This window comes from Pristis pectinata, chromosome 3 (assembly GCF_009764475.1).
Source record: "Pristis pectinata isolate sPriPec2 chromosome 3, sPriPec2.1.pri, whole genome shotgun sequence".
Taxonomy (NCBI): domain Eukaryota; kingdom Metazoa; phylum Chordata; class Chondrichthyes; order Rhinopristiformes; family Pristidae; genus Pristis; species Pristis pectinata.
The window spans coordinates 77,715,067-77,733,591 of NC_067407.1; the positions used below are offsets into that span (position 1 = coordinate 77,715,067).

General features: G+C 41.1%; 1 protein-coding gene across 1 annotated transcript in view; it reads left to right on the forward strand.

Moving 5' to 3' along the window:
- The window catches only part of abhd12 (abhydrolase domain containing 12, lysophospholipase), a 121,369-nt gene extending 102,844 nt beyond the window's left edge, over nucleotides 1-18,525 (forward strand). Inside the window, exons 10-13 of the mRNA XM_052010938.1 lie at nucleotides 3,902-3,984; nucleotides 9,878-9,956; nucleotides 11,312-11,433; nucleotides 13,319-18,525. Of these exons, the coding sequence (XP_051866898.1) occupies nucleotides 3,902-3,984; nucleotides 9,878-9,956; nucleotides 11,312-11,433; nucleotides 13,319-13,352 (318 nt within the window). The 3' untranslated portion in view covers nucleotides 13,353-18,525. The remainder of the gene's footprint in view (nucleotides 1-3,901; nucleotides 3,985-9,877; nucleotides 9,957-11,311; nucleotides 11,434-13,318) is intronic.

An 18,525-nucleotide genomic window follows, 5' to 3' on the forward strand; every position in this document is an offset into this window, starting at 1 on the left:
ACCTTTTCCATACCCACACCATTCCTGTCACAACCTTCCTCTAGTGTGGCGACCAGAATACACAATATTCAGTTATAACCCAGCTAGCATTTGTACAGTTCAACCTGATTTCATGTTCAGTGCCTCAACCAATGAAAAAGAAAGTAATCTGTATACTGCCTTAACCACCCTATCTACCCGTCCTGCTACCTTCAGGGACATGTGGCAATGCCAGTGCAGGCCCCTCTGCTTCCCTACTCTTCAGCACCCTACCATTTATTGTATATTCCTTTGACTTGTTTGTCCTATTGAAGAGGCAAACTATCACAAAAGCAGAAGTTCTGCACAAACTTAACACTTTCAAGCCACTTCAAAGCCACTAATTCAAAGTCAAAGCAGTTGAGACTCTGGAGAGGCTTCTGATTGTTTCACAGCTGTGGACTGCTGCTAGGGTATAGTTCTACAGTTCAACTGGCAAATGGTGCCTTGCTCCTCTGTGACCATGGACTGTAACTCATTGGGGAATAATTAAAATATCAATGGGATTGGCTAAACTGTTCTGTCCTATTCTTTCCTGCAACCCAGAGAATCTGTTGGGACAGTCTAATCTCTGTTTGATTTTGTACTCTTGTGAATGTTGAAGCCAATGATAGGGTTTCTCTGAAACACAGATTAGATAAGCTTCCTCACCTCACATTAGGAATTAAATGCTGGGTCATCATTTTCTTCAGTTATATTGTTTTACCAGTTATATTTTGGGGAAAATGAATGCTCAATGCTACTTTCAGACATTTTTGATGGAGAATCTGGCTTCTCAACAAGTGCATGAATGGAATCATCTATAATGATCTATATCATCTATGGATGAGATTATGTACACCTTATCTACATATAGAGAGATAAATTACTGACAGCACAACACTCAGAGATGCAGTGCTGTCAGTGATGCATCTCTCTATACGTAATGCTATGATGAACCCTAAAGTCACCACTGTACCAGGAACCTGGAGCAGACACATGCCTTCTGCTGGATCTTCTGCAGTCGTGAAACGGTGAGCTTACTGCTCCATGACTCGGTGTGGAGTGAACCAGCAAAGCAATGTGCAAATCCTACCTGTGAGGTCTAGTGTTCGGTGGGTGGTGTGCTCAGCATTGAAGTGTGGGGCTCAGGGCTGTGGCACGGTGAGCATGGGCCGTTGCTGGGGACTGGCAGTATTTGCTCTGTTTATTGAGAGGTTGCTTGGGTTGTGTCACCTCCACCATCACCACCTGTTGCATATGATGGAAGCTGCTCTGTCTCCCTCTGGCTGCAGAGCTCTTGCCAGTCCAGAGATTTCTCAATGGTAACAAGGGACCAGTGAGAGCTTGTCACAACAGAGATCTCTGCAATGAAAAATGAGTGCTCTCAATGTGCTTTAACATTAGGAATGTCACAGGCAAGGCAGGCATGGTTTCAGTTTACCTCATGAAACTGTTTGATTGTTGCTGGCAGTTGTAGTAGGAACCACAGCAAAAGGAGAAAATCTGTAAGCATTCAGCATGTCATTGGGAGAGAAACTGAGTCAATGTTTCACGTCAAGTAGCAGAGACCATGCTGGCATTTTAGAATAAGTTAGATGATTGAATAAAAGGATATCGGAACTGATTGGGCACATGGGAATAGGACTGCCAATGTGGAAGGTAAATACCCACATGCCCTGGAAAATCCAAAAGGCCTGCTCTGTCTTGGATCCACATGGAGTTCCATGACCATTCACTATTATTTAATCAAATTTAATTTAAATTGTTGTGACAAATGAAATCTAACTCTTCAATTGAAGTAGAATGCTCCATAATTTCATTCAAGGCAGATAAAACCAGTGCTTATACTGCACTATTTTTTTGCACTATTTTTGTAATTTATAGATTTTTATGTCCTTGCACTGTACTGCTGCCGCAAAACAGCAAATTTTATGTTGTGTCGGTGATAATAATTCTGATTCTGATTCAAACACAATTAAGGATTGATCCTTTCCCATTACTATCTTCTTGCTCTAAATTTCAATTAAACAATGCTGAATGGGTTTATCAACCAATTGAGAATGTGCAAGTTTACAACTGGCTGGTCCACCATTCACAGATAAATTAACAGGAATACAATTAGCTGAGTCTGTGTGTAATTTGCCTCCCTCTCTCAAGGGTCCCATGTTTTAATGGCTGACCCATTGCTTTCACCAACATTATCATGAAGGATATATTTGCTTTGATGTGGCTATGTCTCAGATTTAGCAGAATGACACCAGGGTTAAATTGAGGACAGGCTGCATTCTATGAGGTTACGAGATTGAGGCTGAGCTGATCAAGGTATTTGAAACATTAAAAGGATTCAACAAAATAGGTAAATTACTTCCTTGAATGGCAGAAAGATAAGTAAGTGGTTTTAAGTCTAAAGCCAGGCTGTTTGAAGGGAGAAATCAAAGCAGATTTTCGCAGAGCAGTAGAAATTTGAATTCTCTGCCTCCTAAAGGTTTTGGATATGGATTAATCAAGGCATCTAAGGCTGGGAGTGATAGATTCATATTAAATAAGAGCATCAAAATAAGGAATTGAGATGCCGATAATCCACTTTGTGAGGGGTGTTGTTTTGTATCTTCTATTGCCCTCTCTGATGCATGCAAGTGTTGCTTATGCTTCATCTCAATGTACTCATATTTAGCATGATCACACCACTGGCCCCCTCCAAGAAACACAATGGCTGGGTTTCAGAATTTTAATTTGAAAACACTGACCCTCAGAAGAGTTACAGGTTTATTGCAATTCACTTTCGATTCTGGATTAATATAAACTCCGATTAAATTGCTGAAGTATTCAGTGGTGTTCCCTTGGCTGCCTTCCTTTCCACTCTACCTTGAGCCCTGCATAATTACTGTAACTTCAGGAGAGGTATTCATCTAATGGTAATAAAATATTTAAACTACATGGATTTCAAATGGTAGCTATCATTTATTTCTACTCTGAAGCTCAGTCTCTAACCTTTGGGGACAGCAGATGTACTTCTGAAAAGTTTCCAAATATGTTGTTGAAATTTGTCAAAAAGTGGCCGAAATATCTTCACTCTGATTGTGTCCTTGTTGAATTCTTTATTTCAGTTGTCAGATTGTAATTGTGGAACAAGGAAGAAAATATTCTTCTAGACTTCTAACCCTTGGTTCAGTTTTTGTCTAGACAGTCTTTATGCAATTCCCCCCATGTCCACATGGCTTTCCCAAGTTGTTTTTGTTTCCTCCCACATCCCAAAGAGAATAAGTTGCCAGGGTTACAGGGAAATAAGGAGTGGGGGAGTGGGACTGATGGGATTGCTCTACTGGGAGTGGGCATGGACCCAGCGGGCTGAATAGCCTCCTGTGATAGAATAAGTAAGCAAGCAAACAGTCCAAATGCAGGTCAGGAGAAGAGGTGTGGTAGCCCAAGACCAACAAAAGGAGCAAAGAACAGCATTCCAAGGCTGGGGAATGGAGTGAAGATTTTGGAAATGAAGAAGAGTGTAAAGAACAATGTAACCACAAGTTCCTAAATTATTATCAGTCCAATGTCTATATAGTTATCTATTTAGAGTTGATGGTATTTGCATGGGTCAACCATAATGGAGTTGTTCAACTCAGAGTGGCAATCCTCAAAGTGATGCATGAAGAAAAGGAAACTGATGAGGCGATGAACAAAAAATACCACATGATAAGGAAGGACAGTTGGAACTTGTCCTATCTAAGTTGACTGATCCTTGAAAAGGGAAAATTATAATGACAAGAGTTGCAGCTCCTAATTTCTCACCAAACTTATTCTTTCTGAGTAGAGCGTACTTTGTGCTGTTGAAAAAGTGGCCATTAATTTCTAGTTGGTTGTGCTACAGTTATCCTGATAAATCTATTGATTGTTGATGTTTCAGATCTACAGGCATCTACCTGGCTTTGACTGGTTTTTCCTAGATCCAATCACTGAGAGTGGAATTATATTCCCAAACGATGAAAAGTAAGTAGATGGTTTTTAAGAGTGTTTTAATAAAAGTTATATTTAGAAACTCGGATTCTTTTCCCACTTAGAATTTCTGTTTGGTCCAGTGTTGAATTTGTATAAATGTACTGATGTGAGCACCCCAGAACAATTTGGGTTTAACAATATTGCAGCGTACTCGGTACAGATGGGAAGATGTACACATCGGGTGTCAGCTGTGATTCAGTAGTAACACTTGCCCTTGAATAAGAAGGCTAGGGATCCACTCCAGGGACTTGAGGACATTGTTTAGGTTGACACCTTAGCAAATTACTGAATGAGTGCTGCACTGTTAAAGCTGCTGATTTTTGGATGAGATATTAAGCAGTGGTCCTGTTTGTCTGCTGAGTGGTGCAGAATACCCTTACCACAGTTCAAAGGATGTTCTGGTCAACATTTATCATTAACATGACATCACCAAAACACACAGTTTGGTCCTTTACTTCATCAGTGCTTGTGAGATCATGATGTGTGCACATTGGCTGCTTCATTTCCTATATTAGGGCAATGATCACACTTCAGAAGTATGTTGGGATATCCTGAGGTTGTGAAAGATACTAGTTATAAGTGTTCTGTTTATACATTAATTTGAAATTAATGGCTGATCGTGAGTATTGCGTCCACTTCAGGCTGTTGATTTAAGCAGATTTCTCAATGGATTAAGTATTAAATGTGTCTGTATTTGGTGTCATTTGTGTAAGTTGTTGTGCATGTATTAATGTCCTAAATGCCTGGTATGATAGCTTTACCTAGTGAATCTTTCCAGTTTGAACATTTGTCTCATTTCACTAATTGGAAGCATTGGGAGTTAGTAATCTCTAGTCTTCCTCAGCACATTCATGTGCATCAAACAATCTGTTTTCTCTTTCCCCATTCTTAACATTGATGTCAGAGCAACAAAAGCTGTTGAGGAAATGTTTGCTTTAAAATTAGGTATTTGCAATCTTGGCAAAATCATCAAAGTCCTTTTTTAATGCGATTAAATGAGTTTTAATATTAGCTCATTGCTTTTTATCCACAGTTTCTTATTATTTTTGTGCAGTTTGAAAATTTTGCAGTAAATTTAGTGCTTCCTGGAACTTGGGAACCGATGTCATCGGAAGGGTTCAACGTTGTGAAATACTGAGCTTAGCTTTTCTTTTTGGAGAACTGAGATGTTAGCGGTTAGCGCGACGCTATTACAGTGCCAGTGATCGGGATTCGATTCCTGTCGCTGTCTGTAAGGAGTTTGTACGTTCTCCCGTGTCTGCGTGGGTTTCCTCCGGGTGCTCTGGTTTCCTCCCACATTGCAAAGACGTACGGGTAGATTAATTTGGGTTTAAAATGGGCGGCGCAGACTCGTTGGGCTGGAAGGGCCTGTTACCACGCTGTAAAAAAAAATTTTAAAAAAAGGGATCCTTGAAGACTGGATGTTTTGTGTGATGCAGGTCCGCTCTAAATTCTCTTTGGAACTGGGTCTGCAGTCTTAAAAAGATGTGTTTAATGTCTTGGTGAGCAGCTGAGCCTAATAGATTTCTGGTTACTGCTGAGGTAGTTAGTTCCTTGCCAGGTCTAAACTCTGCCATTGGATCAGCTGCTTGATTTAGGAAGATGAAACAGAGTACAAGAACAGGGAGATCCTGCTTGATCTGTATAAAACACTTGACATCAGAACTCTGGTCCTCCATTAATGTATATTTCATTTGGAGTATTGTTTGCAGTTCTGGATGCCCCATTACAGGAAGGATATGGAGGCTTTGGGGAGGGTGCAGAGGAAGTTCACCAGGATGCTGCCTGGATTTGAGAGTATTAACTATAAGGAGAGATTGGATAGACTTGGATTGTTTTCCCTGGAGTGGTGGTGTTTATAAAATTATGAGAGGCACAGATAGGTTAGTCGGAGTCTCTTTCCCAGGGTAGAAATGTCAAAAACTACAGGGCATAGCTTTAGGGTGAGAGGGTGAAAGTTTAAAGGAGATGTGTGGGCAAGTTTTTTTTTCCCCACAGAGAGTGGTGGATGCCTGTAATGTGCTGTAAGCAGCGGAGGTGGAAGCAGACATGACAGTGGCGTTTAAGAGGCATTAAGACAGATACATGATCAGGAAAGGAATGGAGGAATGTGGATCGTGTGCAGGTAGATGGGATTAGTTCCATTTCGCATCGTGATCAGCACAGACGTTGTGGACCAAAGAGCCTGTTCCTGTGCTGTACTGTTCTATGTGGGTGCAAGTAAACAGTAGTGTCCAGCTGAGGTGAGTAGAGCTGAAGTCCTGCTCTGCAGGATGAATCCACCGTCATCTGCCTGCAACCCCCTCACCGGGACCATCACCTGCTCACAGTGCCGTCGGTGACTACTATCTGCCAACAACAAGCTACTGGAGATTCCCCAAGGTTTTGGGCAGAAAATGTGGAGAGGTTATCTCTTGACTGTGGAGAGGATGACATATGGTCAGGGAGCAGCCCTGGAGAAACCTCATTCTGGGAGAGAGTAGGTAGCCACTGGTGGGAGTGTGGGATGGGTGTGAGAGTAGGGAGAGGAAGCTTTGGGGGATGGAAGAGGGGAGGAGGAGAAATGTGGGGAGGCAAGGAGAGTGGACAGTTGAATGGATGAAGGAAGCTAGAAGGGGAGAGGGGACTGGAGGGGTAAGTGAAGACGTAGAGAAGAGTGTTTGTGCATGATGTATGTGTGTGTAAGTCCATGCAGCAGGGACTGGTCTCTAATCAGCTTGGACCGCCCAGATGTTGGATGAGGACCTTGTTCTGTTAAGATTGTGACAGCTGGTGTGTAATGGCTACCCCACATTGAAATAAATTACTCTCTTCCACTCTGCGCTAAGTGGAAACAAGGCACCATTTGGATTCAAGAGACTGTCTAAAGAGAAAACTATGTACACTTCTCTGGTCTCCATTCTACAGGAATGAAGATTACAGTGTAGATAAATGAGGATGTTGCCAGGGCTGGAGAATTATAGTTATTAAGAGGGTTCAATTTGGTTGAGTGGTTTTCCTTGGAACAATGAGGAGAGATTTAATGAAGAAGGATCTTTTCCTCTTGGAAGGGAGGTGATCTAGCGCATATAGTTTTGTTAACTGGCAGAAAGTTCAGATTGGCAAAAATAGTTCCCCCTGTGAATGGTGGTGGTGGGGAGGGTGTGATAGTATTCTGTAACTCACTTCACGCAAGGTTGGTGGAGATAGAAGCCATCTTTACATTTATAAATTACTTGCATGAGCACTTGAAGAGTTGTCATCGATAAGGTTGCAGACTGTATTTGAGGGCAAGATCATATTGATGTCTATAACCTTTGGCCTGTTGCTATTCACCCTTAAGACTCTTCATAAGTGAGGAAGGAGGATCTGCATTTATTTCCAGTTCACAAGCTTAGGATGTCCCAAAGTGCCTTACATCCAATGAAGTACTTTTGAAGTGCATTCACTGCAGAAATGCGACAGCCAACGTGATTATGGCCAAGTGATCTCTGTTAGAGTTGAATGTTCGCTTGGATATCAGGACAATGCTCCTGCTGATCCTAGTGTTACGCAAACTTTTGCAGTCATCTGTATGGGCAAATGGAGCCTTTGTGTAATGGTTCATCTACAAGATGGCACCAGTGCAGCAACCCCTCAAGCCTCTCTAGAGTAGATCTAGGTTTTAGGCTAAAGTTTCTGGAGTAAGGTTTTAAATCACAACCTTCAAATGCCTGAGTGAGGTACCAGAGAGTCCTTGATTTTCCTGGAGCCTCCCTGGAGAGAGAGCCCCAGGTTCTACTTAATGTTGTTTCCCTGGATCTTGTTCTAAAACCATTCTGTTAGTCCTGGACTGTTCATAGATAATCAGTTAAATCTCAATCTTCATTTGTTGGTTTCTGATCAAATACGGTTAATGCTGGTAAGACAAATGCAGTCTCTACACTGTGGTCTTCAATGGAGCTTACATCATCTGAATTGACTTGCCTCAGTTGATATCAAATGAAATGACTGTAGGTCAAAGTCTCCCTTTAGGACGAGCATTTACCTTGCCTGGTTTTTAAAGGCAGTGCTGGGTGTGGTCCTGTGTGGTTGGAAATGAATCCCATCATAGAATTGAATTACAGAACTTTATAAACAGCAAAAGGCTAGTCTACTTAAAGTAGCCATGGAATTTTATTTTGTGAGCAATATCAGAACATATCCCTGAGAATTAAGTGTGAGCTTACAGGCCATGTATCATCCCTGTATTTACGAATGAGATAAAATTCTATGACTGGTGGGCATGATTCCATTTCCTATTTGTTTAATACCACATTATGAAACAACACATGGAAAATTGCAAAGGAACATCCTATTCACAAAAAGCAGGGCATATCACATCCAGTGAATTACCTCCAATCAGTCTACTCTCAATCATCAGCAACACAATGGAAGGTGTCATCACTGACTCAACAATACTTGGTTTGGATTTTGCAAGGACTTTTTGATTCTATATCTTACTACAGCGTTGATCCAAACATGGACCAAAGAGCTAAGTTCCAGAGCCGAGGTGGAGTGACTGCCCTTGGCATCAAAGCCGCATTTGATTGAGTGTGGCATCCAGGAGCCTTTGGCAAAACTGAACTTAGTGGGCATCAAGGAGAAAACACTCCAATGGTTGGAGTCATACCTCACACAAAGAAGATGCTTGGAGTTATTAGAGATCAGTCATCCCCATCCCAGCAATCCCAGATCATCACTACAGGAGTTTTTCAGGGAAGTGTCCAAAGCCCATTCATCAGCTGCTTCATCAATGATTACCTTTCATCATAAGGTCAGAAGTGGAGATGTTTGCTGATGTTTGGACAACGTTTAATTTCATTTGCAGCTCCTCAGTCTTTGGCTGCATGCAGCAAGACCTGGACAACATTCAGGCTTAGGCTGATAAATGACAAATAACAACATTCCTTCTACCCATTAGCCAGTCAATGAGCATTTCTAACAAGAGAGAGAGGCTAAACCGAGATTCACTAACGTTACTGTTCCTCACCATCAATATCATGGGGCTTACTTGTTAATCAGAGAACTCAACTAGACAGCCATCCAAGACTGCTACAACGGGATGTCAGAGTTGGAGGTATCCTGGGCAAGTGACTCACCTCCTGATACCACAGAGTCTTTCCACCGTCTACAAGGCACAACTTGGAAGTGTCTTGCATGGATGAGTGCAGCTCCAACAACAGGGGGGGGGGGGGGGGAGCTCCACACCACCCAGGACAAGACAACCTGTTTGATTACTGTGCCATCCACCATCCTAAACATTTCATTTCCTCCACTAGTGCATGGTGACTGCAATGTGGCATCTATACGTTGAGGATACTTGCTAGGCTACTCCGCTGCCTGCCTTCTCAGGGGCAATTAGTGATGGGTAATAAATTCTGGCCTTGGCAGCTACACCCACACCTTGGGGAAAAAAGAGGCCTTCCTGACACGTTCACCAGTTGACGTGAATACTTTATAAACAGTTTTCATACATGCATGTTCTCTATTGTTCCACTCTTTTTAATGAGCAATATAACTTGCTTTGAAAACAACATCTTGTCCAAGTCAATTGATTAAATAAGGAAAACCTTGGGATCTTGATGAAGGAGGGAATATCTGGATTGGGAAAATTTCAATCTATGGAGCTCTGCAGTGTAAAGCTGGCTGCCTCTCCCCCCTCGTACAGCATGTGAAGTTGCCTTGTGCTAACATCAAGCTTGGCAGGACCTCAAAGCAAACATGTTGATATGGTGTTTAACGTGCCTGTTTAAAATCAAGCAAATACCAGAGAAACCGTGTGTAAAGAGCAAATGCTAGTTCATTATTGTTTCCTATTTTTATCTGTTTTATGCCAGTCCTTTGTCTGTTCTCTCCAATTATGTGTCTTTTTTTTTCTCTCCAGTGTGCGGCATATCACCTGCCCATTGCTGATTCTCCATGCAGAAGATGATGCTGTTGTCCCCTTCCACCTCGGGAAGAAGGTACATCACACCTGCAATTGGCAAACTAACCTTAAGCCATTGACCCAGTTCAATGAGCTTAATTAAGCCAAATTAATTAAATTATTATTTGCAGTGATATACCTGCTACCAGTTAGATTCCCTGCAAAACCTCCAAAAGGAAATGGAAGGGAAAAGCTCTGAAAGTAAATTGATCCAAAAGTTTAAGCCACTGGAAAAGTTTTGAGATTGTAGTCACATGAGGGAGGAAGAGAGCACTATTTTTAGTCCAACTGGGAAAAGTTTCTCCTTTAACAATAATGGGAATGCATTCTATAATCAAATAGTCAAGGACAATAGAATTGCTTGGTGATGCCAGTCTTCAGAGATTGTACAATAACTATTTATTTAATACTCCTGCAGGGGATGATCTGAGGTTTTGACCAATTGTTGTCATCACTCTTTAGAAAGGATGTAAAGTCTTGGAGAGGGTGAGAAGCAATATACTAGAATAGATCCAGGGATAAGAGTTTACAGTCATGTAGATTGACTGGAGAAACACAGTTGATCACTTCAAGACAGGGATGATGCAGGAGGTTTGAGAAAGGTGCTTAAAGTAAAACAAAATAAAAATGTTGGGATACTCAGCAAGTCGGGCAGCAGGCGTGGGGATAGAAACAGTTATGTTTTTGTCAGTGACCCTTCGTCAGAACTGGAAAAGTGAGAAAACAAATGTTTTAAGTTGCAGAGAGGGTGGGGGTTGGGGAGAATAGAGGTAAGTCCTGTGATGGGGTGGAGACCAATTACTTTGGGTGGTGTTTAATCACAGCTGATCAGGAGGAGGTATAAATAGAGAGACATGAATGAGGACAGTAGAGAAGAAAACGCGTTGGAAGAGTGAGGTGCAGAGCAGCAGTTACTGCAAACCTGAAATAGAAGAGGGTGCTAGAAATGCTGCAGTGAGAGCTACGTCTGTGTTAAGGTTACAGGTGTATCAGAACTGGCCAATTCTGACACAAGCAACCTCTCTTGATTTTTCAACACACTTGGACACCCATCTCACAGCAGCACAGGGTGTTTCCTGCCCACAATTACTCTTGTGTTGTGAGAGAGGGTAAAAAAAATCCTGGCTCTTCCACCCCTTCCATCCTCCAAAGGTCTCCCCGCTGGGAGGGTTCATCCGTCTCCTGTCTCACCGTGGAGGTACATCCCGTCTCCAGTGAGTGAAATCTGACCTGGTATAATGCACTGGGAGACCTTCATTATCGCTGCTGACTTCCACTCCAGTGCACCCTTCTTCCTTTGGTACCTAGCCTGCGGTGCAGATCAACAGGTCAGTTTATTACACAAATCTTAAAAATGATGAGCTGAACTCTAGGTATTTTGTTTTTCTGCAGCTTTATGATATTGTTGCATCTTCTCGGAGTAGCAGGAAATTGCAGTTTATTCCCTTCCACAAAGACTTCTGCTACCAGCACAAGTATATATACAAGAGTCCTGAACTCCCTCAAATACTGAGGTAAATATGCACTTATTTTCCTGTGATTATATGTTCTCCTTTTCTGCATATTCAGCTGTCCCAGGGCTGTTGACATGTCCCCTCTGGCTTTATCAGGTCAGGATAGGCTGAGAGGAGACCTGATACAAGTTTATAAATCATGAGAGGTGTAGATAGGGTAGTCAGTCAGAATCCTTGTCTCAGGATAGAAATGTCGGGTACTATAGGACATGCATTTAAGGTGAGAGGCAGAAAGTTTAAAGGAAATGTGCAGGACAAGTTTTTTTTTACACGGAGTGTAGGTGCCTGGAATGTGCTGCCAGGGGAGTGGTGGAAGCAGATACAATAGTGGTGTTTAAGAGGCTGATAGACATGTGAACATGGAGGGAAAAGGATCACGTACAAGCAGAATGGATTTAAGTTGGCATCGTGTTCAGCGCAGACATTGTGGGGCAAAGGGCCTGTTCCTGTGCTGACCTGTTCTATGTTCTAGTAACAAGGGGAATGGAGGTAAACCAGGTAAAAGTTGTTAAGGTATAGATCAGTTTTAATCCAGTTGACTGGTGAAGCAGGTTTGAAGGGCTGAATGTCCTTTTCCTGATCCTTTGATTCTCAAATGATCTCTTTCTTCACAAAGTTAACTCTGCAGGATCCCAAACAAGATCCGTGGTGTGAGAGTCAACTAGTCTCTGGACCCGCAGTAATCAGTCAAGACTCGAGTTCTTTTATTCCCAAGTTTACTTGATCACATGCATGGAAGCCCCCCAAATATAGAGTTCCCGAATGACTCAAAAATCACAAGTTATAGATCAATTATTATACAAGTTGCATGTAATTATGCTAAGGTATCATGCAGTTCAAATGTCACACATTATAGCAATTTTTTGACCAACCTATAAATATTTAACTATTACCTTTTCACCAACCACCTTTTAGGATCCATGCCATTGGTCAGTGTCCAATCATAACAAAACATCCCTTTGATTCAACCAATCAATCAGTGCCACAAAGGTCATTTGTACCCAACAGGCTTGTTATTATCGTAGCTACATTTACTTTTAGAAAGATATGTTTCTACTGCCTCTTCCTGCAGAGGTTAATTGTTTTAGGAACAGGCCTGTAGCCCTTTATCTCTTGGAAAACATTCCATTTGAAGCCAGCAGGCCAATTAAGTTCTTCCCAACTAGCAAGCTCAATCGCAGAAAGCAGTTCTGTCTCATTTAGTGGGGCTGGGGCAATTGTTGTTTTAACATGTTTTGCCAGCTACACCAACATCCTCAGTGTCATAAAAATATATCCCTATAGTCCCGTTCTATTCACCATCCACCATCACAGGCCAGCACCTTAGCTGGGTGAGTGTTTGAGACTAAGTAAGCTAACCAATTGCAATCTCAAATGTGCCTGCTCAGGAAACCCAATGAATAAATTTCAGACTTCATTTTACTTCAGTACCACTTTCCCATAGAGAGGCGAATGCAAAAGTAGGGGAAGAGCTGGGAGAGGAAGGAGGATGGGAGAGAACAGCTTAGAATCAAAAGAGCAGCAAAACTTTCTTGAGGGGCAGAGATCGTTTTAGGATGTACAAGAGGAGACATTCTCATTAAGAAAATGGAAATAGAAGTTATGAAAGAGAGACTTGTATGGAAAGTGATTAAGAAAGATTGGAAGAAGAACCTTTATTGAGGGGGCATAATCTGTTGAGTTTGGAAGAAAACAAATATGACTTTGAGTGTTAGGGTGGTAATTCTTGCTTTCCAGGGAATGTGAAGGTATTTGTCAGGACTTGGGAGAACACTATGAAATAGTATCACATTTCTTCGCCTTAAGTAATGCACTATAAGATTCACAGATAATAGAATTAGTTGTGAGCAGTTGTAAATCCCATTTTTTTCCCCTCTTGATCTAGGGAATTCTTAGATGACCCAACCTCACATCATTAATGAGGTGGACCACAGTGAACAGTTACAACTTCAGAGCTGCATGAAGACTTCAGTCCATGTCAATGTTGATTTACATTCCACTAACCCGTTCTATTTGAAGACAAAGTGAAAATCATTATCTTTGGGGAATTTCTTTTCTGTCAGGTGAGAAAGAACTCAGAGACCGGCATAAGCGCAAAAGCAAAGTGAAGGACACTCATTGAAATTTGAAAGAGTTTTGTTTTTATGAAGAAGTGAAGACACTCCTTTCTTTTCATGACCATGATGATGGAACTCTTACATTAAGTTTTCCAAAGTGCAAAAATAAGTTAAGGATGATCAGGGTAATTTCAAATTATGATTCTCCACTTATTGCTTCCAAATTGTGGATGATCTTACAACAGTACTTTTACTTTTGAGAGTGTAAACTTGTTGACTTGCCCAATAATGTTGTATTAATCAATAACATACCTTCATGGTTCTGTAGTGTTGTGAGAAGGGTTCTATGATGAAATATTGTCCACATGATGATAATCTTTCAGAATCTCAATTTGATGTGGAGATTTGAAGGTTTGTACCTTTAGGCTAAATTCGGATGTGTCTGTCTCAGTCTACTAACTAGGTGTATTCAAATAGGTCGTTGTCTACAAGTAGATGTAATGGTCCTATGTAATATGTCTTGTGAGCAACTTCCTCTCAGTAGCTAGGGAATCTGAGTTCTGCTACACAAAATGGGAGTTTGTAATTATGCCTGGTGTGGGACATGGAGAAGATCTATCTATTACTGGTTTATTGACTGCACTGCATGGCTGGCTGTCTATTACCTGACCTAGGGAATCACAATGCTGGCACTTGGTGACCAAACTCTTCAAGTCCTCCTCATTGTGAGTGCAGAATTCATCCAACATTTCCTACTATTCTAGAGTAGATATTCAAAATAGAATCAAATATTGACCCTTGTGTGTTGATGATACAAAACAGTTGGGTGTCTGAATGAATTGTTTTTGTGAACATTTCCATTGTCACGTGGCATTTGAAAACAAGTAGTGGGTCTTACAGTAATCACCAGAACAAATCAAAAGAATTACAGCTAACTTGTCCAGCATATTGTATTGTGAACTATTATCATAGGGTTGCTGATGCACTCCTAGTTCACTGAACAACTCTACAGCTATAACAATAATTGTGTGAGATGTGTTGAATTTACTGGTTGACTTCTGGGGTTGGATGTAATATTCTTTTAATCTTAAATTCAGTTAGTTTAGAATATGTACTAAACAAAATATATCCACCAATGTAAATAGTAGAGCAGCGTTCATTATTGAAAGCAGCAAAATTCCTATTAACACACTTCACTATTACAATGAAGATTTAAATGTTAATTAGAAAAAGCCTAGTTTACTGTTAGTAAAGGAAAGCAGACACCTTGTGTAGAGCATAGAATTTATTTATTGAAATATTTACATATTTCTCTAACATACACCTGACTCAATAAAATTAAACTTGCAAATGCTGGAAAGGAAATACAAAAATAGAGAACGTTAGAAAAGTGTAGTAGACCTGCTGACATGAGTAAGGAAAAGACAAGTTTATCTTTGTATACCTGTCACTCCTGATGAATCAGGAATCTTTATTTTCTCAAGGCTGACTATTTCTGGAACTGTTTTAGTAAAAATCTCACTGATCTGTTTTAACAATGGAAAAGAGGCTTTTCTGTTCCACCGGACATAAAGACTAGCAAGTCCATAAGTCTTACAACCTTGAGAAGAATATTTAATGGGTTCCTCTGGCTGGGGAAGATTACCTAGAATATTCCAGCACAAAAACAGGCCTTCTGCCTTCTGGGTGGTTTGTGTTGGTATTTACCATACTTCATCTCATCCCATCAACATCCCCATCCCTGTCTACCTCATGTACTTCTGGCTTCCCACTAATAGTCTGAGGACACCCAACAAGGACTCTTAAGCAACATCTTCCCCTGGAAATGTATCTTCGCAGCTTGACATTAAGAAACAATACTTATTGAAATGGACATTGTTTCTTTTTCCTGAGTATCTTCATTGGAAATAATAGAAACTAAATGTTTGTACTTGGCTTAATTCTGTGTCTAACTTGCAGAGTTTACTGTTGATTTTTGGGCTTCAACTTTACTCGTGCAGTCCCCATTTGTTAGAAATGGGGTCTTGTGTTGGTGATGTTCTAACATTCATTGTCATTTGTAGTTGTTGAAGAAATTTGGCATAGCTGTCATAACCATTTCTTTGCCATTTCTCAAAACCATTAAGATGTCATTCTTGGCTCATTGGTGACACTGTCATCTCAAGTTCAGAGCATCATGGATTCAAGTCCATCTACAGAGACATGAGCCAGGGTGACAGTTCAAATATTATAGTGAGGGTTGCTGTATTGACTTAAGTCTTTTTGGATGAGTTGTTAAACTGAGACTCCATCTACCCTCAGAAGAATATAAAACATTTTGCAAGACTATTTTGAAGAACTGTGGATTTCTCCCAAAGTCCTGTCCAATATTGGCAGCACAGTGGAGCAGCTGGTAGAGACACTGCCTCATGGCTTCAGTAACCCAGGTTCAATCCTCGCTCCCAGTGCTGTCTGTGTGGAGTTTGCACATTCTCCCTGTGACCACGTGGGTTTCCACCTGGGTGCTCGGGTTTCCTCCCAGACCTATGAGTTGGTAGGTTAATTGGCTGCTATAAATTGCCTCTAGTGTGTAGGTGAGTAGTAGAATGTGGGGAGAATGAAAAAAGGGAATTAATGCAGGACTAGTGTAAATAGGTGGTTGGTGTTCAGCATGGACTCATTGAGGGGCCTGTTTCCCTACTGTATCTCTCTCTGACTCTAATTTTAATCCATCAACAAGCACTTAACAAACTACAGGATCTCATCATTTCTCTCCTCCCTGTTTGTGGATCTTTGCTCTCTGCAAATTACCTGTCCTAATTCTTAGGGAATAATAATGACTGTACTTCAAAAGTCCTTCCATCCTTGGCCCATCCACCCCAGTCAAGTATTTTTGGCACCCAACCTCCTTTAGGCTTGTGTTGATCACACTGGACTCCAACCTGTCCTATTCCTTGGCACTCCCAGTTCAGGAAGTACCAAGGAAGTTGCTATATTGGGATAAGCCTGTTTATGTGAATGTAAAATATCCCATAGCAGGGAAGATCATTATATGGGTTGGGAAATATTTCTTTCTCAAACCCCTCCCCTCCCACCATCCTGACCATCAACAGATCTCTTGATGGCTATGTCTGCTATTTTTGGAAGCTTTGCCTATCAAACAAGTGATTACAAAAATGGTCCAGTGGCTGCCTGCCCTATGGGATGTTTTTTGATCATGAATGGAGCAGGTGCCTCTGCCAATAACTGGGGAGGCTTCCAGTGTGGCCTTTCTCAGTGAACACTGCTGGCCCTTTACGTTTATCTCTACGGCAGCAGTGTCAGAATCGCAGGATTCAGCCTGCATTCCACAGCTCTTCGACAGACTCTGTTCTGATCCCCTGCCATTTCCCATAACCCTGGAATTTTCTCCCTTTCAGATATTTATATGTTCCCCCTTGGAGGTTAGTATTGAAAGAGAGTCCATGCTCAATATTCTAGAATACTGATTTATTTAAAGCTGTAAATTTAGGAAACTACATTTGTACCCACAATCAGTTGAAGCATGCATCATACCTGTGATTTAAAGGAGCTTGAAAATCAGTCCCTTCCTCCTGATCTTTCCTCCTGACCTTCAATTTTTGTTTCAAAACATCTAATCCGTTTTGAAAGTTAATATTTGAATCTGGTTCCATCGGCGTTTCAGATCACAGCTGGTAAAATCATCAGCACATAGTCTTGGCATATACCTTAGGTCCATGGCTTTTGGTTACTGCCCATTCAGCCAGTGGAAGTGGTTCCTCTCTAGTTCCTCTCATCAGGACTCATGGTCATTTGTCGGCGCTTCTATTACATTTCCCCTTAACTTTATTGGCCCTGAGGAGAAGGAGCCCTGCTCACTGCAGTTCCTTCCTCTTGCTGAGATGCCGCTGCTTCCTGCAGCATTTTATTTAAGCCAGATGGCAACACCTTTTTTTGTCCAGTTTATGATGCCTGGGTGAATTTTCAGTTCCTGGGTTAATGCTGAAGCCCACAGACAGTGTGTGTAGGTGATCATTACTTACAGTATGAGGCAAACTAGATGAAATAAAACAGATTAACATCACATCCAAAGAATGAGGAAGTATAAATTTTGTGAGGAAAGTAATTTTAAAGTGAATTACGTTACTTGAGAGCTGTGGACATTTAAAAATGTCTGTTCTGAAGGAGGCAAAAGCATCTTGTGGTCTCTAGAATGATGCTGAGAGGAAGGGGGAGCGTTTAATGAATCTACTGCCATGGAATTAGTACATCTATTCTCGAGTGGAGGCACATCCCCATTATTCATTAATGTGACCCAACTGTGGTTAGTAGTAACTAATAGGGCAATAATAATTGTGTAGCCAGTTATAAAACTATGTTGGCTTTTGGTTTGTGTCACAAACACGTAAATAATTCATGCATGAAGGACAGAGCAAAATACTGTGGATGCCAGATGTCTGAAGTAAAAGGAAAAAATTGCCGTAAGTAGTCAATTAGTCAACCGGCAGTTGTAAAGAGAGAGAGACAGGGTTTAATCAGAATTGGCTGACCTGATGAGTGTTTATACAGTTCCTGCTTTATTATGGACAAAGACTTGCATTTATCTAGTGCTTCTCAGAAAAATGGAGACATCCCAAAGTACCTTTAATGAAAAAAAGCTTTTGAAATATAGTTACTGATCTGTCATGGGAAAAAGTGCATGAGGCAAGGTTGCATGAACAACTTAGATAATGATCAGTCTGTACTTCTTTGTGCTGTTGATTGAGATAATATCAAAACTGAAATAGTGCTGGGGAATCTCTTGCCTCTATTGACGTGTGTTTGACATCATCTCTACAGAGATTACCTCCAACAGTGCAGTAATTCTTCAGGCTCAATTAGGGACTTAGCTCTCTAGATTGGAGACTCAAATCGACAACTCCTAAATCAAAAGTGAGAGCCAACCATGTAGTAATCAGGTGATGCACAGATGACCAGTGTACGAAAGTACTGGTAATTATTTATTCCACTACGCTTCAAAAACTTTTTCATTAAAGGTGCTTTGGGATGTCTCCAT